This window comes from Rosa chinensis, chromosome 1, assembly GCF_002994745.2.
Source record: "Rosa chinensis cultivar Old Blush chromosome 1, RchiOBHm-V2, whole genome shotgun sequence".
Taxonomy (NCBI): domain Eukaryota; kingdom Viridiplantae; phylum Streptophyta; class Magnoliopsida; order Rosales; family Rosaceae; genus Rosa; species Rosa chinensis.
This window is the reverse complement of record NC_037088.1, coordinates 16,554,216-16,579,016: the sequence shown is the minus strand read 5'-3', so window position 1 is coordinate 16,579,016 and position 24,801 is coordinate 16,554,216. Positions and strand designations below refer to the sequence as shown.

The following is a 24,801-nucleotide window of genomic DNA, read 5'->3' as shown; positions in this document are numbered from 1 at the left end:
ATGCTTCTAGAGTTCCCAACAGACTAGCTTGGAAGTCTGTCAATCTGTTGTCTTGCAGGACACATAGGACTGAACAGTTGATGCCTTCTCTTGCCAATAGTTTTATGCCGACTTGGACTGCTCCAATGTGCATAAATTGGTATTGCTTTGCTTGTGCTCTGGCAACTTCAGCAGGGGTGATCATCAAGAGATCTGTTTCTCCTGTTGTTGAGGGGGTTGTGAATTCAAGTATTTTGAAATGATGGCTGTCCATCAGGTCAAATGTTCCCCGTCGGTAGATCTGTTTGAAATCTAGCTTTGGAATTGAGGAGTTTTTTACCTCATGCTCGATTTCATTGTATTCAAATTCTTCAGAATTTAGGAGTTGAACTCCTTTCTTTTTCCCAAAGATGCTTAACATCTTCATTTCTCTTTTTTCCGAATTCTCCGGATTTTCATACCGGATACTAGTATGACTAGTAGATGGTTCCAGAAAAATCATGTTAGGAACACGATTTGAGTCTGGTTTCTCTAATGGTTTGAACCCATTAGTTTTCTTTTTTACTGTAGGCAATTTCTTGTCCTTCAGTATAGATTCCAGCGTTTTTTGCTGTTCTTTGATTTTTCTACTGACACTTGTCAGTCTTTCTTCTTCCGTTTTTGGAAGATCTTTGATATAATCCAGTTTGTTTTCCAATCTTTCTAATTGGTGGATTATAGCAGGTATTGTTTCTAGTGTCGACTGACATCTAGATATTTCTAGTAACATCTTCTGATATTTCTCATCAGAAGCTTTTAGTAGAGAATTTATTTTCTCTAATAACAATTCGGACATTGTCCCCATTAAGGAGGGGTTCTCCTTTGAGCCTTTTACAAGCTCTGATACCAGTGAGGTGCGGATCTAACCAATGCTCAAATAATTCAGAGGTTTTTGTTCCTCTTCCAGAACATATAGGAGATTTTCTATCTCTTCTTCTATCTTATAGATTCTAGTCTGAAGTCTATAAATAATATCCCAGTAATTGGGAGATTCTCTATCAAGGCTGTCCCGATAGGTTTTTAATTTTCTCAGTTTTTCTCTCTCTTTCTGCAGTTCTTTAGTAGTATGTTTGCATATAGCAACAAGCTCAAGTCTGTCTACAATTGAAATTATGAATAGTAAATTGTACTGTTTACCTTTCGAATTAGAGGATGACTGTCAGTTTCATACATATATTCAAATGAAACAAACTCTGATGGGCCCACCACGGTTCTAAAACAACATATAAATTTATGAAAGAGACATATGCAGATGCAGACTCTAACAGACCAAAACCACAAAGGGGTACTAATGGTAGGGATTTTGAAAAGACGGGTAGGTAGGAAAGAAAGTGAGAAAAAGTTGTGTAAAAGAGAACAAAAATAATACACTGGGGTGTATGAGAAGTATTTTCCCAAATTTGGGGTGTATGAGCATTAACCCTATATATATATATATATATATATATATATATATATATATATAGAGGGCCCTTCCACTAAGGGATCCATTTTTTGGTCTTTTATAGGGATAGGGCATTATACCAACTTTTCGATCACATTTCGATATCTCAACCGTTCAGTTTTTATGTCATAATGTGTAGATCATTTCTGCAAATTTTCAGCCAAATTGGTGATCGTTAAAGTATCAAATTAGATTAAATCAATGGACAAACCAAATATGTCAAACTTGAACCGTTCATACTTATAATCTTAAATCGCAATTTTAAATGTCTTAACGATAATCAATTTGATTGAAAATTTGCATAAGTGATATACACATTAAGACCTAAAAACTGAACGGTTGAAATGCCGAAATATGATCGAAAAGTTGGTCTAATACCCTATCTCTAAAAAAGACGAAAAAAAGGATCCCTCATTAGAAAAGCCATGTGTGTGTGTGTGTAAAGGATAAAATGTCCATACAGTAAAAAGAGATCCCTCACTATATTTATATGTATAGGATTTTGTAAATTATCAAACAATTAAGAGGCTATACAGTAATTTAGAAGGTTTAAATAGAGCCACCATTTTTCTAAATCAATCTGGCAGGAAGAAGAAGGGAAAAAACAAAAAAAAATAGAGAGAGAAAGGTAAAGGTTTGACACGTGGGCGAGCACAAGTGAGGATAGATGAGTTGACACGTTTCCATCTTAAAATCCACCAAACCACTTCCTCCAGCGCATAACGCAAGACACCCAATCCATACCGGAACAACATCATCCCTCACAGTTCTTTTTTGCTCTCCACCATAAACTCAACTCTGCAACATTCTCTATTTACTTGTAGGAGGATTCTCTGAATGGCAGGTGCAGCCCATGCTGTGATGGCAGCAAACACGTTTACACGCACATTCCCTACACAAAACACCTTCTTCTTCTCCAAAAGACATCACAAGATTAATCATCTCACCATCAGAGCTTCCACTGAAGACGCTGACTGTAATGTCGAAGAATGTGCTCCTGAAAAGGAGGTAACCCTCTTTCTCTCTCTTCCTCTCTTCCTCTCTATCTCTGGTAAATGTTTAGTTTAACCTGCCAATGTTATAGGTGTTTGCTAAGTGATAGGGTAGTTGGATTTCTTGGCGTAGCTGGTTTACTTTAGTGCGTATATACTTGACTTGGAAAAGATTCGGTTAAATCCAAAATCGAATTACTATTTTTAACTTGAATACTAGCTTAACCCAGAATGGAAATAGATATATATATATATATATATATATATATATATATATATGTATTGATGTTTTGGTTCTGGGTTTTGTGTCTTTTGCTGAATGTTAGTGTCCTAGTTGGAAATCAGTTACTTGAATGGAGTCGATGGACCCCTTGTCATCTGCATTGTATTTTCACGTTTTGTTAATATACGTTGGTTTCTCGTAAAAATTAAAAAAAAAAAAAAAATGTTTTGCTTGTGGCGTGTGTATAGGTCGGAAAGGTCAGCGTGGAGTGGTTGGCTGGTGAGAAGACAAAAGTAGCAGGGACATTTCCTCCTCGTAAGACTCGGGGTTGGACTGGATATGTTGAGAAGGACACGGCTGGGCAGACAAATATATACTCTGTGGAGGTTAGCAAGATTGTTGCATTCTATATTGCTTTTTCTTTGGTATATCTGTGTTATGTTTTGTTACAAGGTCAAAGTAACTTGGAATGTTTGATTTAAAGAAAGTAAACCGGAATGTAGATGTTCCGACAGAAATGAACATACAACTTTAGTTCACAGTTTGAGTTTGAGAGGTGAGCTTTTTCTTTGCACCAGACGGAAACTTATAATGAACGGTAACTCAAAGTGGACGTCCTTTAGCTATTTCTTCATAATGGCTGATATTCCGAAGGGAGAATACTAGAATAGTAAACGCCACTGTCTTTCCCATATTTTCAACTAGTAAGTAGTTCACCAAATCTTTCCTCAGGACATGTGATCATTGTTTTACTTAAGCTGAAAACATTTAGTAGAACTCTCATTGAGCACACTTCAGGTCAAAGCATAGAGGGAACCTCACTGTTTTTATCATTCGTTGTGCCTCTCAAACCTTCGATTTATGAGGCACATAACTCTCAATAAAGCTGTGGTTTCTAAATGTGTATTAGTTATGGTAGTGTTTGTCAACTGGGTAGTTGAATCTCATTTTAGATGTTCAGTACTCTTACAACTGAAAGGGGAGCATAAAAATCAGGAATGAAATCATGAGCCCTTTTGTTTGTGTAACTCTATCAATTAAAGATTTTGGAATATCATTAAGAGAATTGCCTTTGTATTCTTTGATTAATGTTATTTTTCATCGTAGCTGTATGAACTCGATAGATGATCAGTATTCAGAACAAAAAAAATTGTTCTAACAGCAGTGGCAGAGGAAATATGATAAAAGAAATCTTCCTTTCCAAGAATGTTGGCTAATTTTTTAAATGATAAAAGATATCACTTATTCCAGTGATAAGCTTCCAGTGTGACTTTGTACAACAAATCTATTTGACATGATGAAATGTCATAGTTTAAAAATCTGACTTGTTGAAACCTACCTATTAATTGCAACTTACAAGGAACAATTTAGGTTACAAGTTTTTTAACCACAGCCTTAACATTTGGGTTATATGGCCAGTAAGACCAAAACGAGTTATTATTGTAGCTGCCATGCTTTTCACAGGGTTACTTGAGTCTATCTCATTGTTGCGTGATATCTGTAGTAACTCCTCTACGTTTTCCAGCCTCCAGTTTATGTAGCAGAAAGCGGAATAAGTTCAGGAAATGCAGGTTCTTCTTCTGATGGAGCTGAGAACACAGCAGCAATAGCTGCTGGACTTGCCCTCATCTCTATCGCTGCAGCTTCCTCCATACTCCTCCAAGTAGGTAAGAACCCACCACAGATTCAGAAAGTAGAATACTCTGGGCCATCACTTAGTTACTACATCAACAAGTTCAAGCCACAAGAGATAATACAAGCCTCGGCGCCAAGTGTGATTGAATCGTCCTCAACAATTCAGCCAGAAAGCTTAGCGCCAGAACCTTCCCAGGTTAAGGTTGAATCAGAAGTTCAGCTGGAGCCTTCTGCTTACGGTGGCAGCACTATCTCTTAGGCAGTAGACCTGCTTTAAGTGGGTAAACTTCACTAAATGAATTAAATATATTAGCAGTTATGAGAATGTATATCATGTATTTTTTGCCCTGAGAATGTATATTTGCTACATCTTTAAAAAGGAAAAAATGTATATCACAATACACTGGATCAAGTGTGACACAGTTTTGTGATTATCACCACCTACTCTGGCGTTGGCATGCTTCAACTGAAAGATATTCGTTAATGTCAGAAAAGTGAGGTTTAGGAAAATATTTCAAGCGTGTATTGATGTATGAACCATCTAGTTGCCATTGAGTTAACCAGTACTCCAATAGGCGAATATATCAGAAGAAGCAATTAGATTTAAGCTGGCCGGGCATGTCTACGTACCCAGAATGGAGAAAGTCATGACCGCTGATTCGTATTGATATTGCTACGAATTCTCTAATAGGAATTAAATCGACCAAAAATTATATGTTATTATACAGAAGTAAAATATATATATATATATATATATATATATATAAGTGTATCTTCTCTCCCTAGAGGAATATATATATATATATATATATATATATATATATATATATATATATATAAGTGTATCTTCTCTCCCTAGAGGGTCTGCTAAGGTTTAGTTCACAAGCACCTATGGCCTGAGATTGTGGAACATGATCAGAATATTCTGCCAGTTTGTGATTTGCTGAATTGGGGTGTCAATCGGACAACAATCCAACATGCATGTCTCTGCTAAGAGATCCAACACATATATATTTTCGCTAACATCTCTCCCCCTGGCTACCTCAATCCCCAAGAAGTACTTCGAGCCTCCCAATTTCTACCAAGTCATCCCCTGTAATCACCATATCATCCCACATATATAATAAGCACAGTTACCTTCCCTTTTGGTGCTTTAAGAATAAGGTGTGGTCTAAATTACTCTGCTTGTATCCAAAGTTGTCTCATGGACTGAGTGAATTTGCCGAACCATGCCCGGGGTGATTGTTTAAGTCCATAAAGAGATTTCTTCAATCTGCAAACAACATCACCATGTGTATCTGATGCATAATCAGGAGGAAGAATCAGGTACACTTCTTCAGTTAACTCCCCATGAAGGAGCACATTTTTTACATCGAACTGACAGAGTGGCCAGTTCTGCTAGTGACAACAACACCCGAACAGTATTCATCTTGGCTATCGGAGCAAAAATCTCATCATAGTCAATCCCATATGTCTGAGTGAACCCCTTAGCCACCAACCTTGCCTTATACCTGCTTATTGTGCCATCTGCATTATGCATTATGTTTCATAGTAAAAATCCATCTACACCCAACAATCTTTTTACCATGAGGAAGTGGTACAAGTTCCCAGGTATGATTCTTTTCTAACGCCTCCATTTCTTCCTCCATTGCCTTGGCCCACTTTGGGTCTCCCAAAGCCTTCTGCACTTTGTTATTAACAGATAGAGAGGATATTTGATTCACAAATGATGCATAAGGTTTGGATAACTTATGGTGGACACAAAGTCAGCTACTGGATATTTGGCTTTAGCAGTTATGGAAGGTTCATACTTTTTTGCTGGTTGACCACCGATAGTTCTACTAGGTAACACATTTGTAGAAGAGATAGACTCTACTGGGTTACTAGGTGAAGATATTGGACATACCTGAGATGGAGCTTCTTGACCAGAAAGTTCGGCATCAGGAGGTGAAGTATCATATGAGGCGGAAGCTAGAACAGAGTCTTCTTCAGCTTCAAAAATCGACTAGTCGAAATTATTCTTTGACTGGTCGATTACACTTCTGCCCATTTTGCCAGTTTCCTCGTTCGACTGGTCGACTCCTCCTGTTGACCGGTCTATTTGGGCAATTCGACTAGTTGATTCCAGGATGTCAGTACTCTCTTCTTTTGCGTCTTTAATCTTCTTCAACTCTCCACCAACAAACATCTCTTCAAAAAACTCATTCTCCCTCTGAAAAGAGGTGCTGTTGGGGGAGAAATAACACATATATTCATAAAATAACACATCCATGGTGACGTCAACTTTCATATAGGTGGGTGATAACACTTATAGTCTTTCTGATGAGAACCATAACCTACAAAGACACATTTGAGAGCCAAGGCATCCAACTTTGACCTCTAATTTTTCAGTATGTGGACACATGCAAAACAACCAAAGACACAGATAGGAAGATTATGGAAGGAAGGAATAGAGACATGGGTTCATAGAACTTCAAATGGAATACTCCCCTGAAGAACACTGGAAGGAAGATGATTAATAAGATGTGAGGCAGTTTGGACTGCTTCACCCCACAGATACTTAGGCATATGAGCACCAAATAACAATGCTCGTGCTATGTCTAGAAAATGATGGTTTTTACGCTCAGACATACCATTTTGTTCAAGTGTTTGGGGACAAGTGGTTTGATGGATTATACCTTGTTCTTGGAAATATTCCTAAAAATCATGATTAACAAACTCCTCCCCCCCACCCCACCAGCAAAAAAAAAAAAACAAAAACAAAAACAAAAAAACAAAATTATCAGAATGAAAAACTTTGATATGACCATTGAACTGTGTTTGAATCATTTTTTGAAAGGTTTAAAAAGCAGAGAACACAACATCCTTGGACTTAAGCAATGCTACCCATGATAATCGAGTGCAATCATCAATAAACAAGACAAAATAACGCATTCTAGAAACAATGGGTTATTTGGAAGGTCCCCACACATCAGAGTGAATAATCTCAAAAGCCATATAACTTTTATTAGAAAGACTCAATGGATAGTTGACTCTATGGCTTTTCGCCAAAACATAAGTTTCACAATGCCAGGAAGACTCATCAATGCCAACAAATAAAGAGGGCATAGTTTTACGCATTACACTGAATGAGGGATGCCCTAAGCGTTTGTGCCATAACCATACTTCATTTAGCTCTCTAGAAATCAAAGTCAAAGCAACTAGGACATTCTTCCTTGGCTTATCCTCGGCATAAGCTTGATCTAGATGAAATAGTCTCCCCCTCTCCCCCTCAGATACCCCTTGCCAATGACTTCCTTGGTTAGAAGATCCTAAAACAAAACATACATGGAAAAACTAGGACATTCTTCCTTGGCTTCTCCCTGGCATAAGTTTGTCTAGATGAAATAGTCTCCCCCTCAGATACCCTTTTCCAATGACTTCCCTGGTCAGAAGATCCTGAAACACAACATACATGGGGAAAAAATGTCACTGAGCACAAGGATTGAGCATTTAGTTGGGGAACTGAGATTAGGTAGTGAGACAAGTCAGGTACATACAACATATCATGCAATACTAAGGTAGGTGTGACTCTTATGGACCCAATACCTAGGACAGGGAAGGATTCACCATTGGCATTAGGGGTGGATAAGGTAATGAAATACTTCCTAGCTATCATAGGCCATATGATCTGAAGCACCAGAATCAATAATCCAAGTATCTGAACCTACAAAGTTAGAAATATTTAAAGCCATACCAATCTTACCAGTACCTCTACGTACCAACCATTGAGTTTGAGGACTGGCCATCACTGCCTATGGTATGATCTTACCTAGCTACTTCAAAGTACTCTGAACTCTAAATAAGATGAATAGCTGTCTTTCCTCTTCCTCGAGGTCCAGTTGGCTTGGGTTTACTGAAGTATCAAGTAGGGTACCCAACCAACTTAAAACAAGTCTCTTGGATGTGTCCAGTCAAGTTGCGTTGCATGCTGACATACAGACCAGCCTGGAGAAGAACCCTGAGTCATGGGACGTAGTCCTAATTGTGGTGCAGTGAAGCCAGGAGGTAGACCTTGAGCCCGTGGGGGCCTAGCTTGGACTATCAGGCTGGAAATTTCAAAATGGAATGCCTTTGCGCTATCTTGCTGAAACTCATCCTTGCGGATGTAGGATAAAGTCTCAGTAAACGGAAGAAAAAAAAATTAATATATTTCCATAAAAAAAATAATATTTTATAACTCATTTAATATATTTCTATAAAGTATTAATTTTTTTTATGGAAATATATTAATTTTTTTTTTCTTTTGTTTTGATTGAAAAAAGAAAAACAAAAGCCATTGGTAATATTAAATTGTGCTTCGTTTTCTTTCAATCTTCCTTATTTCATCTCAGAGTCCATAGACTCCGACTCGCTGACTCAATGGTGGTTCACCGTTCACTCCCTCATCGCCTCTCTCTTTTTCCGGCGACCTCTGTTCTCTCCGAAAACTCTCTCCGTCCGCGAAAGATAGGCGTCCGATTCAAGCATTTCCTTCCTTGAGTATCGTCGGATCTTGTATCTCACTCGCAGCGAATCGTGCATAGCTCGACCTCCATGGCCGTCAGAAGCGTCGATTTCAAGTGGTCAGTACGTTTCTTCCTGCTCCGCCTAGTTTAACTGTGCTAGGTTTCTGATTTCGAATTGTGGTTTCTGGGTTTTTTTTTGCGTCGAAGTGAGTATCCTTTATTAGGGTTTTGATTTCAATCTCTGCAATTCGTTTTTCATTTCGGATTAGCTGTTTGTGTGGTTTTCCTTAATAGGATTTCTGATAGAGTAATTGTTGTGATTGACCGTACTTGTACATATCCGTTGCATATATGGATCGTGGTGAATGGTGTGTAACTGAATTGGAACTATAGACTAGAAAGTAAGGCCGCAGTGTTCTTCTACCAGTTGTTTTCTTGAAGATTTGATTACTAATCAGTTTAAATTTGGTGTTTCTGGCGAATTGATGGTATCATAATCACGAAGCTGAATATGTGAGAAACTTAGGATTTGAATACTGTTTTCAGAAATGATAATGCTATTTAATGATTCCTCTTATTTTGGGATGTGTATCTTCTAGGGTTGTATTGGCTAGGATAATCTATATACTATTGTGATATAACTTTAATTTGGTAACTAGAGTGTGAGGTGATGCACATCAATAATCTGTAAAAAGAAAAAGTAGAGGTCCCTTGTAGCTCGATTGTGACTAGCGCTTTTCTCTCTTTAGATGTTAATCATGACTGTGACTAGCCTCTACAATCAGAATAATACGTGTAGAATAATACATGTTGGCCTCTACAATCAGAATAATACAAGTTTGTGTGGTTTGACTTGAATCTGGGTGTTAGATGAGTAACTTGTTTTGCATATTAGTTCATGGTCGAGTTGTGTTTTGGTTGGAATTTTTTGTGAGATAATGGATGTCTATAATGCATGGGGATCCTGTATCGTCCATGGAGTTGAAATTCAGTGCAAATGTAATTATTGGACCATTTTTTCATGAATGGGTGTACTTCTGTAGTTAGATTTGGCTCTTAAGTGCATTCAAATCAGAAGTGGTGATACTCTCCTTTATTTAATATTTAGATAAGTAAGGGTGAATATTAGCTTATACTTTGATATTAGTTCAGAATTAGTAAGGCAAAGCAATTCTCTATTTTAAGCAACTCTGACAAATTTACAAAGTTATCATTACCTAGCAAATATGTAATCTTCAACCAGAAACCAATTCAGTTGAACAAAAACTTGAACATCAAGAAACAAACAAACTGGTTTATGATAGCCCTTTATATGATGAATACTAGGCTCACTCACTCTGGTGTACCTTACTCTAAAGGAAACAGTAACAGGAAACTTAGAATTCTGGTAACTTAGATTTTGTTTAGATAGGATATATTATTCATGACAAATTTAAAGTTAGTTATAGATTTAAAGAATCTGCAATGCCTGCACTGAATGTGTTTCCGTCACTAGTGATGGATAAAGCACAAGAATGGTGCGTGCTAGAATTGTTTACTGGATTAACTCCCTGTTAGATGCCAAGTGTTTCTGAATGATCAGTTAAGTCTGCCAAATATGAAGTTAGATTTGGATAGGATTGAGCGACATTGGTTTTAAACCCATTGCAGAATTGCACATTGTCGGTGCAAGGCGAACCAATGCAGACGATACCACTGATGATGATTTACCAAGTACCTCGGAGTGCCAATTTACAGATGCAGTAGCCTCTGATTCAGCACACTCCAATGATCCAAAGGTTGTACTTGCTCGAGGACACATTTTATTTGTTCACATATGCAGCACAAGTTTAACTTTATGTAGTATCTTTCTTGTTTATATCTTGCTACACTAGTACTAATGATTCACGTGCCCATGTTTTGTGCTAATCAATTTAAACGTGATACTCTGTGCAGCATTTTGGTCAATCTCCTCTCCCTGCTTATCAACCAGCTTTTGATTGGGAAAGTGAAAGATCATTGATATGCGGTCAAAGGGTTCCAGAAACTCCAATATCTCAGTATGGCAATTGTATAATCTTTTCTTCATGTAGGAGTTCTTATAAGCCTGATTGCTTTTCCCTTGTGCTTATTAATTGTTATTTTCTCTACTTCCCTCAGTGGCCTGAAGATCTCAGTGAAAGTTCTGTCCCTATCATTTCAAGCGGGACTGGTTGGTGAGTGTCTTTTAACTGGTGCCATATCATTATGCTTATTTCTTTATACTGTTGCTTCTGTTACTTAACAGCTCTTTCAAAGTTTCTGACTTTGTGTTCTCTTTCTCTACATGTCTCCTCTCCTCCCTCTCATGTAGAGCCATTTTATGCTACAATTTGCTTATATAATAGGTAGAGGAGAAAAGTTGTCGGAGGATTTCTATTTTCGTCACGCACCAACAGAAACACAGAATCTAAGAACTTTATATATTTTTGCCACCACTTTAATGGTCATCCTTTGTTCTTTAAGTAAATTTTTAGCACACATCATGACTGACAAATTTACTACTGCCTTTTTTTGGGTGAAGATTTCTTTTGAACCCCGTGGAATCTTCTAGTTAGATGCTCCATCATCATCAGTTTGTCTTCTGATCCAGTTAGAGAAGCACACCACAGAAGAAGGCGGGGTTACGCCGACGCCTACAGTTTATTCTCGTAAAGAACCGGTATGTCACATATATAGTTTACTTGTTTTGTATAGTTTCCAAGTAGTGATTGTTTGAAATTTGCTGTTCTAGATGGGGTGATTTTACTGGAAGATCATTTGACATCCTATCCAAAAAAAAGAAAAAGAAGAAAGAGGAAATGCTTTATAATTAGTGTCTAATGGTTTCTATGTGTCTGGGAATATTGGTTATATATAAATTTGTCTCAACAAGATGTTAAGTAATATTCTCAACTAGTTATTGACTTTTTTGCGAAGCTGTATGCTTAAATTTCTGCCTTGCACATGGACTTTCAAAATTAAAAATTTAGTAAGTTATGGGATCAGTAGTAACTTTGTTTAATAAGTTCAGAAAAATAATAACCCCAAATTCACCTTGAAATTGGGGTTATTTGTTTTGACTTTTATGGATGATTCATTTGGACTAATTGAAGGGCTAACTTCACTAATATCTGTCATTGCTTGTCTTTATACTTTTATAGGCTCTATGATGTACGACTTCTTTATGGGAAATGGTTGGCATGTGGCATCATATCAAGTTATAATCAGCCCCTTCAAGTACTCATGTAATCAATCTGAAAGCAATTCTAATCTAGCTAGTATGTTCTATATTTGAAAACCAGTTTAATTATATACTATGCTTCATATTTTGTAATATGAAGTTATTTAATTGATATAATTTACCCATGAATGCTTTTGTTTACTATGCTTGAATGAAAAGATTTAATTAAAAGTATTATCTATTAGAAGAGTGAATGAAGACATCTTTTACGATACACAAAATGGCATTTTAAGACACGCAAAATGGTCTTTTACGACACGCAACACGCAAAGTGGCATTTTACGACACACAATCAAAGTTGTAAAACATCTTTCATGGCGCTCAAAAGAGTATTTTGCAACACGCAAAAAATGTTTTTTAGGGCGCACATTATGTGTGCCACAAGAGAAATTTGTCTTTTACGACATGGTCTTTTATGATATGCTTCTTTATGCAGTAAAGTTGTCTTTTACAGTGCACATTGTGTGTCGTAAAAGACCAGCTTTGTTGTAGTGTCAGGAATTGGTGCACACACTCCAACTTCTTCTCCTTATGGTACCAAGAAATATCCTCAACATTCTTTAATTTGTTTGGTCGTCGCTGATCAATCTAGGCCCAAACGTTTTTCAGCTGGGTGTAAAACACTGAAACTACTTGCCCATCCTACTCCATCCTTGTTATGTTGCACAAATACCCATAGATTTGAGAAAAGTCAGATTCATTCAGATAGAGATCATTGAGCGTCTTCTTCTTCCCACTTGACATACTCTTCACTCTCCTCATTCGCCAGAGCCTTAATAGTACCGGTGACATGACCCATCCTGCGGATTCCACGAAGGTAAGCTGAAATCATCTTCTTCCATGTCCTACAATTCCCAGGTCCATTCAATTTAGCTCCTCTGAATGAACCTGAGGAAAACTCTAGGTTTTGAACTGAGACTTCAACTTTCTGAATACCTGAATTGCTGGTATTCCCTCCTTTTAGAAGTGAAGCATCATGGCCAGCCATTGAAATTCACAGAAACAATGTGTAGCGAAATTGAGACAGAAGGTGCGTAAACTAGTTTATCTTCTGAAAGATAGTAACAATCCTAGCCTCCAAATTTGAGGAAGGAATAGAGTGTGTTGTTATGGGACATGCGAGACTTGTCATTAAAGCACTTGGTTAAGGTTTGAAGGCAAACACAATAGTCTTTCATGAAAAGAAAAGAAAAAATCATAGTTGACCTTCTAAAATCTGCATGGTCTGTTAAACTTAACCATCATGTTTAGTTAGATATCCCTATTAAAAGCTTCCCTAACATTTTAAAATCCTTTTTTTTTTTTTTTGATAGAAACTTACAATTAGGAGCATATAGTGACCTCATCAAACCTGGCCAATAACACTTATGTGGAGTACCACACTATTACTCAACTCAAGAGTCTTTTGCCAGTGTTGGAGCAAGCCAATTAAGCGTCATTCTCCACCAATAGGTTGCAAAAGTTAACAAGATCGAGGCTCTAGGCCTCTAGCCACATAATGTGCGATCTTATTACAAATTTTAGAAAAACAAAATTCCAACTACAAGATTGAAAACAACTTATCAAAAATCTAACTTCATCAAGCAAGGCTTAGAACTTCGGCTTCGGGAAGCACAACCTCATTTACTTGACCGGCCAGGTTCACAAGGGCCTACGACGTCGTCTTACCCCACCTTCACCCCCAAAGCCCTCGCCAGTTGCCACCTACACCGCGCTGCAGCAGATTTTCATCCTCGATCAACTGAAAAACTGGGTCAGTCTATCGTCTCGGACCAAAAGACAGTGTTTGTTAGGCCGTACTTGATTTCCGAGGCCTAAAAAATTGATGGGCCGGGAGACCAAGTATATGAATGAATTGAGAGCAACCCCTTTAAATAACATCATTTCAACTCGTCAGCACATTTTTTTTTTTTTTTTGAAAGGTCCAGCCACATCTTTTATTCTCTGGTTTCTCTTTTTTTTTTGTCGGTCTCGGCCTTAGCATACAAAAGGCTTACCCCACACCTTTCCACCGGATTCTCAACCGCGCGCTGTTGCTTTCTATCAGAGCTGAGTCCACAGAAATGAAAAGAGGCTTCTGTGGCATTGGAATAAGGAGTGGACCTCACCTTCTCAAGGGAATCGTACCACAACACCAGGTGATCTGAGTTGTCGTCATCACAACGGATCAAATATCTCTGAAAATAGCTCCAAAAGGTTTGGCTTTCACCATTTTCGGTTTTGAAAATGGATTCACCCCGACATGTCTCATTATTTTCTGCTTTAGAGAAATCAACAACAACGCAGAAAGCTAAACCCAAAAAGTTTGCATCTTCAGACCAATGTAGAGGAAGCTTGATATCTATCGAAGACCCCTCCATTTGATTGCTCACCCATTTTGGAATTTCATTTCCCGAACATATTGCTTCGTACCTCATTAGGTACGGAACCTAGACAAAGACATGATTTTGATTATTTGTTTTAACTTGCCAAAATTAGAAGCAGAGGAATGCGTATATACATATGGAGAGAGAGAGAGAGAGAGAGAGAGAGAGAGAGAGAGAGACGTACCGGATGATGAGCTGTTGCCTTATTTCTTTTTCTTTTTTTTGAAATGACTGTTGCCTTATTTCTAAGATGTGCAAAATCCATTATGGTCCTCCTTGCATTCTCATCCAAACTTACGCAGTTATCAAATATATGCCTCGTGGAAAGAAATGTTCGATCCAAACCTTCTGTCAGTGCAGTCGTGAACCCAGACACTGTCTTCAATCTCTTGCAGCCACTTGCATATATCAATTCTAGAAGATATGGGAGCTTGGGTAAAGATTCAAGGCGCTTGCAATTCTGTAGATCTAATCTCCTCAGCCGGGATGCTTGATTGATGGTTGAAGGTATGCTCCTAATCATGGTTCCACTCAGATTTAATTCATATACCCTGTTTAGGCTAAAGATGGAATCAGGGATTTCTTCTAACATTGTGCAGTCACTGAGGTGTAGGTAACTCATCGAAGCCCATAAAATGACCGACGACGGAGGCAAGATGCTGTTTGGGACAGACTCAAAGCTTCTACACCCAGGTAACACTAATTCCTTCCGCCCAACTACGTTTTCAATCAAACAGGGTAGCTCTTTAAATTTGGTTCCTGCTAAACTAAGATTCCCCAGAAGTTCCATAGGCTCCAAGATCTCAGGGAAGTTTCCGAAGCTACGGCATCCAGAAAGATGAAGGTTCGTAAGAGATTTCAACTTATAAATGCTGGTTGGGAGACTGACAAACCTTTTGCAATTTTGCAGTAAAAGAATTTTTAACCCAGAGAGACACTCGATTGACGAGGGCAATCGTTCTATACTTGTCCCAGACAACACAAGAACTTCGAGGGAATACAGCTTCCAAATGCTGTTTGGAAGTTTCTTAATGCCCTCGCACCCTTGAAGATTCAATTCAACAAGTTTTTCATGGGACCAAATTGATGAAGGCAAGACTTCTATTGCAGTCCTGCCCAACTCCAGCGAAACCATATTGCATGGCATATCCGAGAGAACACTAAGATTCGAGCAATTGATCACATCCAATGAAGTAAGCTTGTGAAGATTTTCAAAATAGGAAGGAATTTCAACCAGCCTTTCACAGCCTTGAAGGTTTATCTTCTCAATGTTTACGCTCATAGAGAGATCTGGAACTTCAACCAGCTGCTTAGAATAACTGAGATCGATGCGTTTTAAGTTCCTAGGCTTCTGTAACAATTTTAAAGAGACACGGTAAGAATAACTTGGCTTGAATATATGACTTTTACATATACTGCATTCAATAATTAATACATGCAGGAACTAACTTGGTCGCATACCTGGCCTTCATCCCAAAGTCTTTGTAGTTGGCTACGAGGCATAGAAAGCTCAGTCAGATTCTCAGCAGAAAATGTTGATGGCAAATATTTCAAAGTGTATGCAGGCCAGCTGAGATATATAAGGGAATCAGGAAGATATTCCAGATTGTGAAGATTAAAGTGCACATTGCAGTCATTCCAAGGGTAGTAGTAGTGGCCCGAGCGATCTCCACCATATAACTTTAGAAATTTTAGATTACACATATTTTTGAAGGCTTGAGGAGTCAAGTTTAGCTTTGTAATCTGAGAGAGGTTTAGGGATATGCTTTGAACTTTTTTACTCCCCTGACAATTGACGCGAAGTATAAATCAGCATATATATAGTCTTACCAAAAAAATAGAATTACTCAAACTAACATCAAATCGTTATCGGGTAATGATTTGTCAATGAATTAGGCCATTACCTTATTATTTTCCAACACATAACAGATGTCCTCCGGGGTCCACAGCCTACTGCGCTTTCCAGGCTTCGCTTGTTCACGCTCAATTGCCCAACCCATTTCTTGTATCAAATCATGCATCCACAGATAACCAGTTTCTTCTGTCCGCCATTTGCCTTCGATTGATATCAGAGACATATCAATGAGAACGTTGATTCCACTATCCGCAAATAATCCACATGCATCCAATTGTTCTTTTGCTCTATTTACATTCTCTCCTTTGTGAAAACATGCGATATAAAGAAATATCTCCCTCTCATTTTCTCCTAATGCATCATAACTTATCCTATACACATCTTGAAGTTTCTTTTCAGGAAACCTTTTCAACTTTTTCAAGAAACTTTCCCGCTCTTGTGTGCTCTTGCATCGACGAAATAAGGAACCCCATATTTTAAGGGCTAAGGGAATTCCCGCAGCATAATGCACCACCGTTCTCACTAATTCGGTATATTCTGCTCCGCAACTGATTTCCTCAGAATCACTCAAGTGGAAGAGCTGAAGTGCTTCATTACGATCTAGTTCCTTTGCCTTGTATATTAAAACATCATGGTTAGCTCCTTTATGCAGCTGTTGCATCTCTCTAAGTTGATGCATATCTCTAGTTGTTATAATGATTCTACTTCCCGGTCCAAATTGAACCTGATCACCAACCAAAGTTTCTAGTTGCCTAACATCATTCACATCATCAAGCACAACGAGGACCTTTGTACGGGAGAGCCTCTGTTTGGTTAATGTTGATCCTATAGATGGAGTGCCGATCCTTAGACTTTCATCCTTCAATAAGTTGCGAAAAAGTTCATCTCGCAAACCGTGTAGTCCATCTTTGCCATATTTTTCCCTGACATCAGCAAGGAAATAGGAAGCTTCGAATTGAGATGAGAGTCGGTTGAATACAACACCGGCAAGGGTGGTCTTGCCAACACCACCCATACCCCAAATACCAACAGTGCGAACACGAACATCTTCTACATCAATGCATAACAATGACTCGAGTTGCTGGATGCGACTTTCAATTCCAACCAGACCCTTCAAATCGCTTGAGCATTCACGACTCAACTTCTTCACAATATATTTGACGACTAACTCCACTAATTCGGATTCAAGGCTGGCATAATAACCAAGAACAAATAACTAACAGTTGAAGACATATCTGGATTAATGAGATATTTGAATTACTGCTAGAAAGTTAAAAGGTTACCCGATACTGCGTGAATCAAACCCAGCTAGTTTGGATGCTTTTGTCAAAGCCTCCCTCCACTTGAGCACCTTGTCCTTGAAACGTTCTTCATGTTGAACAAATGCAGCTGCATAACTCTCCCTCTGGTGGCGTACATGTGATGGATCTGTTCTGTAAAAAATGGGTATAACAATCTGTCCGTGTCTTTCCTTGCATTCCAAAATATGCGCAAGTTCGTCCAAGCACCATGTTGAAGAAGCATAGTCTTGTGACAAAATGACCACCGAAAGCTTCGATTCCTCTATTGCTTTGAGAAGGGCCGGTGCAATTTCCTCTCCTCTCACAAGTTCGTAATCTATGTAGGTTTCGATTTTCTTCTGCACTAAAGCGGCATGAAGATGACTGGTAAAAGTATTGCGGGTGTCCTCCCCTCGGAAACTAAGAAAGACATCATACTTAAAGGCATGCGCAGGAGGAGAAGAAGAAGAAGCCATAGAACATGCAAAAACTAATCCACGAGTCAAAACTTCCTTCCTCTGCTATACAATGATGTCCACGATCTAGTCCTAGGAGCAAAAAGTACTCCACAATCGTGATGCTTAGCTCTGGAGTTAGGCAAAAAGAAAAAATTTAAGCAAATGCAAAATTAATTGTCGGAAGCCTTCGATATATAATATCAATGGACAATAAATACCTGATGATTGAACACTTACATGTGAAACTAATTAAAGCAGACGAAGCAGTGTGGGATAAGAAAGAATACAGAGATGTTGTGCTGAGCTGCTGATCTTATCAATTTTCAGGTTCAGCTCATATTGCAAAGATTTTTGAACACACAGTTTGATAAGAAAAGAATGGAACTAGAATTCTTGGTAAGAACATATATGTGGCCAAGAATTCTTGAAAGCAGAGTGAAAATGAAGAAATAAATCATGTAGAGTTCCAAGCTGCAAAGATTTTAAAGTAATTAAGAAAAAGGTAATGAAAGATCGAGGAAGATGCCCTGCACCATCATAGCCTTGTCGGTACAAACAAACAAAGATTTCTTGGTGCGTAGAATTATTGAACAGATCAAAGAAAAAGGTGATGAAAGATCGAGGAAGATGCCCTGCACCATCATAGCCTTGTTGGTACAAACAGACAAAGATTTCTTGATGCGTAGAATTATTGAACAGATCAAAGATGTGTAGGATTTGCAACGATTTTGCACTTTTTTAAAGCATCCTTGACCCTTCAAACAATATTTTAATTAAAGTAATTAAGAAAAAGGTGATGTAAGATCGAGGAAGATGCCCTGCACCATCATATCGACTTGTTTAATTAAGGAATTCTATTAATGAATTAATAAGAAAAAGAATTTTCGCCTTGTCAGTACAAACAGACAAAGATTTCTTCGTGTGTAGAATTGAAGATGTGGGATTTGCAAAGATTTTGAAATCGCTAGAATCGTTGGAACTAATCCAATGAGGTTGGTCTAGTGAAAGGCTGAAAGCATGCTAGGCTGCAAGTGGGGCGGATGTTATAGGGCTTCTCCTGGTAATAGGAGGTCCTTGATTTGAACCCAGCTTGTGAAAAACATCCCTTGGTAATGGGTCATACCCAAGTGGCTCCGGACCCCGAAGTGATAGCTCACTCGGCCACCATTTTTTTAACAAAAAAAAAATAACAAAAGAATTGTTGGGACTGGAATTCTTGGTAGCAGAGATAAAAGGAAGAAATCAATTTCTAAGCAATTTCGTCAAAATATCTTTCAGTACTTGAGATTCAGATTAGAGATAGAGTGAGTAAAGATAGAACCATAGAGGAACAGACAATGGCCGACAGGGATGAGCAAAAATGGACCCATGTCATGCATCGAAATCAATGAAAAATTTCTAAGCAGTTTCGTCAAAATATATTTCAATACTTGAGATTTAAGATTAAAGATAAAGCGAGTAAAGATAGAGGAACATGCAATGGCCTACAGTACGGGTCATCATTTGGCCCGCTGGCCCAAAAACCCATAGGCACCCGCTCAGCCTAGTGGGCAAAAGCCCGGCTCAGCCCACACCAATGCCCATCTCAGCTTTGCCCATTGACACGAGGCAGGGCTAGGAAGGAGAGTTCAAAGCTCAGGGCCGGCTTGCAGCCAGATCATTATATGCCCATTAAAGCCCGCCCGGCCCAGCCTTATAAGCCCAGCTCGAAAACCCATTCAATTCTAGTATTAATATTTTTTTATGTAGTTATATTGAACTAATTATTACATTAGGCCATATTTTCCTTTTATTTTGTATTTTATTTTGTTCAATCATTAACATATCATAATTTTTTCATAGATTTTTGTATTTCTTTTTTTAACAAAAGAACATGACATATAAATATAATGGGTTGGACCCTACCCACCCAAAAAGGTGCGGTCCGAAAAATAAAATATAAAATTATTGTGGCCCTGCCTGTGCCAACCCGAACCTATTAATTTTGCCTATTGACAACCCTAGCCTACAGGGATGAGAAATGGACCACCCAACTCATACATCACCTTCAACTTTTTGGCTTTATTACTCTCTAAAGTTTGTTCTTACAAACTTCCCAGAAGATATGGTGGTTATAATTAGAGTATAATTATACTCATTTGTATCCAAGAGATGTATTTATTCTATAGAGCGGAAGATTTTCGGTACATTGCTTTTCACTTCACGTACCGCGGAAATTGGACAGTTTTCAGTGATAAATAACTGACTGCACAGATAAACGGTTGAGACTGCATATTATTTGTACATTGTATGTAGACTTGCACCACCGTGTATAAAAAAAAATTTCGTCTGCAGAAGTAAAGAAGTGAGACAAGCTCACATGGAGTGAAATGCATAGCTCTCATGAAAAGAGAGAAACTCTCAAGAGGAGAGATAATTATTTCTTCACTTGAAGACGATTCCCCTTCAATTATTTATTAAATCACACACATTACTTTATTACAAATTTTCTTTTTGGTAAAGACCAAAGCAACGGACCACACACACACTTTCTCTCTCTCTCTCTCTCTCTCTCTCTCTCTCTCTCTCTCTCTCTCTCTCTCTCTCTCTCTCTCTCTCTCTCTCTCTCTCTCTCTCTCTCTCTCTCTCTCTCTCTCTCTCTCTCTCTCATTTCAATAATTAATACCAACACTAGAAGAAGAAGACCGGGGCGTGCCGATGCTTTCACATGAACATCGGTCAATGTCTTTACACGGACATCGGTCAATGTCTTTCTATTCACGCAGTTTTCTGTAATTACAATATTTTCACAATTGGCCATTATTGTAATCTCAATTTGTGTGTCGGTGAGCTGTGACTTGTTGATAAATTATAATTTCAACATTGTAAAGGTCATGGGTTCTATTCTCACTGACATATAAGGGTGGGGTGGGTTAAGGTTTTTTTTTTTTTAATCTCAATTTGTGAATTTTATTATATGCAGATTTTTGTACATCAAGGATTTCACTTCATAAAAATTTAGGAAAATATGCTCGAGAACTTTTATAATTACCGAGATCGTAAATAAATAATTTGTTGATTGATCTCGATTAAGCTCGATAATTTTCTGGGGATCACAAGTTCATTTACTGATCAACAAAAAAAAATTAAAAAAAGGAACTGTATTTCATCTCAGACAACTAGCATAAAATGAGCCTCTTGCTTTTTGTACACTATTCTACATTACTGGATCTAATAAATTATTCTTCTGTATCAAAGGCTGAAATCTTTGATATTTTTTTTTTTGGAGTGACCGATATATCATCGAGAAAATATCTTATCTTTCATTGTTTCTGCGAAATTTATCATCAGATATCGTCAAATGTCCTTAAAATTGAAGAATGTTCCATATCAAGAAAAAATGTGTTGTAGAAATGAAAATGCCTAGCGCTCTACCAGGGTTGGGAAAGCGCCACCCTTGGCTTCTCTGTACCTTCCTCCATCAACAATGGAGCACCTTTCTGGCACAATCCTCGACATCGATACCTTTGCGTATGACTTATCCAATGCCTCATCCCAAGTCTCGGCAAGCAGGCTTTCCAACGACCACCTTTTGTTCCTAATCTCTATCTGTTCATGTTTGGTGGGAAGAAGATGGGGCTGAGACGCCCAGATGGTTTGGGATGGCACCGAATGTTAACCATCTCTAACCGAGCCAGGCACGTCTGAAAATTGCGTTGGACAGATCTAGTCTGGTGGCAGTGCAGCTAGGTACGAGGCTTACGATAGGTAGTTGCTTAACCATGATTACAGATGGTGGGAGGATGGCAGACCGGTGATTGAAATCAGGGCTCGCCTTTGTTGTTCGTTGCCCCATAAATTTGATCAGAGGGTTGGGTCGGGCAGAGAAACAGCTCGCCTTCGATTCTACGTGGGAACCTCCCCATGAATAGTGAGGGCGGCACCTTGAATCGAGCGAGGGATGGTGGAGCAATGGCGGTCAGGTTAGGTTTGGGTGCCAAGAGAGTCTTTAGGTGCCCAACTGTGGACTTGGGCTTCTTTTTGTTTGAGCCACTCAAGATGGGCCTCTGCTTGGGCCTTGTCTTCTATCTGGATTCGCATCTGGGATCCAGGAGATTTTTTATGGGCACTTTTTTCTGCTACACTTTGGAATTGGTTTGTTGGTTACTTAGGTAGAAGATTGCTCTCTCTTTGATGTATTTTTGTGCGTGAAAAAGGTAAAGTCGGTCATACTACCAATGGTCACCTTGACAAAAGGTTACCTGCTATTCAACGTATTTCTTTGCGTGGATAGATGGTACACCATATCGTAGGTACTGTTTTACTTAGCCCATTTTTTGTCGGGTGCTTCATCAAATGATTAATTGCATCCCTTAGTATCCCTGGTAGATTACCTTTTATCGTTTTTAGTATTGGTTAATTTGGTTATTTCTCAATTTGATGTAGATTAATTCTGCATCTCTCAGTTGTAATCGTTTTAATTAATAAAGACTTGTTAGTTTGTTTTAAAAAAAATCATTAAATATCCTAGATATATAAAATATAGAGGTTTTTGAATATAAGTCCAATTTCATTCCACTAGGGCTGGGAATTCCAAACCGAGATCCCGAAACCGATCCCATCCGATCCGAGCCGAAACCAATCTGGTCGGTATGATGAGTCGTTTCGCCGGAATCCCGATCCGAACCGTACCGAAACCTCTGCAAACGGGTCGGCACCGGTGTGGGTGAAAAGCATACCGTATTGACAGAACCGAGCCGAAACCAGATCATGACGGCGGTTCCCATGGCGGTTCTATGTCGGATCGAGTTGCTGGGATTCGTAGTGAGCCATAGGTAAGGGTTGACAGAGACGGTGAGGTGGTGGTGTCATGCTCGTGGAAGCCCGGGTGTAATAAGTTGGCGTCGCTTCGCCGCTCGAAAGCCCCAGCCTGCTCTTCATCTCTATCTGCGAACTGTTGAAACCGATTGGTGCCAAAACTGTACCGAATCGATCAGTTTCGGGATCAATCGGTTACCCTGCCAAAATTCCGGTATCGGTCTCGGTATAGGCTCATTCCCGAGCCGAGCCAAACCGATCCCACCCCTACATTCCACCATAATAGATGCAGTCCATAGGTAATTTTATTATCAATCTAGGTCCATTGACTATTGTCATTACATTTTCATACCCATTTTGTCCCTCGAGTTAAATATAGAAACAAAATAATTGCTTTAAGCATTGATTTATTTATTTTTTCAATTTGAATTTTGAATCCATTATGAACCTGCAATAATTCAAAATATAACTAGTATTATAAAATTAGCAAATAGAGATGGGAAATCAACCTAATTGAAAGGTGAGAGAGAGAGAATGTATGTTTTAAAAACAAAATAAACCCTAGGGTTTGAGAGAATGCCGCCCTTATGGGTGGTCGTTTCTGCAACTTTCTCCATCTCCGATGGAGAACTATGTCGGCACATCCCTTGGTGCCGTATACTTCGAGTGCGGTGCAAACTGTCGCTTCTTTTCTTCCAACTTGCTTTTCAAAATCTTGGTCTAAGACTCCTCTTCCGGCGGTAGATTGCGATGTTTTTCCTCTCTCTCAGGTCATCACAACTTGGGATTCAAGGCTGAGTTCGAGCTGGGTAAGTGGGCGGCGACCTTCCGATGGGATATCGGAGGTTTTGGGTCGGATCCGGATCTGGGATCTAGGGACTATGCAGACTTCAAATTTTGGCCGGGACTTCTTGGAATCTCTGAGAGTAGGGATGTGGGAGAGGCTTGAGATGGGCAGGTTTTCGACCCATATCAGAGTGCAGTTGCCGAAACAGCCACGGGTGTCGGAATTGCTTTCTGGTTTTTGGTCCCCAGATCGGACCAGAGGGAGTTCGCGACCAGAGACTTCATGTCAGAGACCGACGGCAGTGCAGCAGTCCGTGGGTGGTGGAGCTTGGAGTCGTGTGGACGAAACCGGGAGGGGAGATTTCCAGCGCTGTGGATCTGGAAGGGTGGCCGGACTTCGGGTTGAAGCCAGGGTGCCCAGATCAGATTATGTTGAGCCTTGGCTCTTGTCAAGTTTGACCGGTCAGCCTTGATCTTGGAATCAGGCCGGATTTGGATCCGCATTTGGGACCCAAATCGTAATCAAATCTGGATCTTGGATTCGAGACAGCTGCTTATTTTGTTTTGGTATTTGTTCTGGTTCTTGGGAGTTCGATTGGTAATTTACAAGTTTCTAACACCCTCGGTTACTTTCGAACTCTCGGTGAGCGAATCACCTCTCCTAGGTGATCATATCACCGGTTACGATTACTATTACATTTACACCGCTCTCATGACATATGCAGTGCAGCGATGTCATTCGGCATCAAGTCACATGGTTACCTTTCATTCTAGATGCGTCTATGCATCTTGTTATCTTTTATTGTTTTCCTACGTTATAGATGCGTCTGTGCATCTTGTTATGTTTTTTATTTTTCTTTCGATGTTTTTTTGCATCGCTCCATGTACTTCTCAGTTTCACTTAATATAGTTTGTCGTCTTTCCCTTCAAAAAAAAACTAACTGAAAGGTACAAAAAAAAAATTCATAAAAACATTCTAGCTAAAAGATACGTATAACCTAAGTAAGGGATAAAAATTAAAGGATTTCCTCTATTGTAGGTATACCATAAGTAAGAGATTCGTACCTAAGTAAGAGATATACATTTACTGATTAATGTTCATTGATTAATAAGTTAGATGAAAGTATTGGCTAAAGTGTATAACAACAACAAATAAGTGTGATTGGACGTGATTACAGACAATATAAAACACGTACTATTAGAGGTCCTTTTTATATTC

General features: G+C 38.8%; 2 protein-coding genes and 1 long non-coding RNA gene across 6 annotated transcripts; 2 read left to right on the top strand and 1 right to left on the bottom strand.

Annotated features, from left to right (window-relative positions):
- Positions 1–2,181: 2,181 nt before the first annotated feature.
- On the top strand, positions 2,182–4,754 carry LOC112182982 (protein MAINTENANCE OF PSII UNDER HIGH LIGHT 1). The gene is made up of 3 exons (XM_024321572.2): positions 2,182–2,470; positions 2,926–3,063; positions 4,203–4,754. The coding sequence occupies exons 1-3, from the start codon at positions 2,300–2,302 to the stop codon at positions 4,569–4,571; spliced, it is 678 nt and encodes a 225-aa protein (XP_024177340.1). The 5' UTR covers positions 2,182–2,299; the 3' UTR covers positions 4,572–4,754.
- Positions 4,755–8,612: 3,858 nt separating this feature from the next.
- LOC112186847 lies at positions 8,613–12,181 on the top strand. 4 transcript variants are annotated; one of them, XR_005802298.1, is made up of 7 exons: positions 8,613–8,916; positions 10,450–10,577; positions 10,735–10,838; positions 10,939–10,994; positions 11,132–11,165; positions 11,342–11,479; positions 11,961–12,181. It is a non-coding gene; the product is annotated as an uncharacterized LOC112186847 (long non-coding RNA). The 4 variants fall into 4 exon arrangements; XR_002930920.2 differs by lacking the exon at positions 11,132–11,165; XR_002930918.2 differs by having other exon boundaries at positions 11,132–11,479.
- A 1,211-nt stretch (positions 12,182–13,392) lies between these two features.
- LOC112189604 (disease resistance-like protein DSC1) lies at positions 13,393–18,764 on the bottom strand. Its single transcript, XM_024328947.2, has 6 exons — positions 18,237–18,764; positions 17,545–18,128; positions 16,311–17,451; positions 15,868–16,191; positions 14,591–15,757; positions 13,393–14,469 (listed from the first exon to the last, which is right to left on the bottom strand). The coding sequence occupies exons 2-6, from the start codon at positions 18,015–18,017 to the stop codon at positions 13,978–13,980; spliced, it is 3,597 nt and encodes a 1,198-aa protein (XP_024184715.1). The 5' UTR covers positions 18,018–18,128; positions 18,237–18,764; the 3' UTR covers positions 13,393–13,977.
- Positions 18,765–24,801: the final 6,037 nt, after the last annotated feature.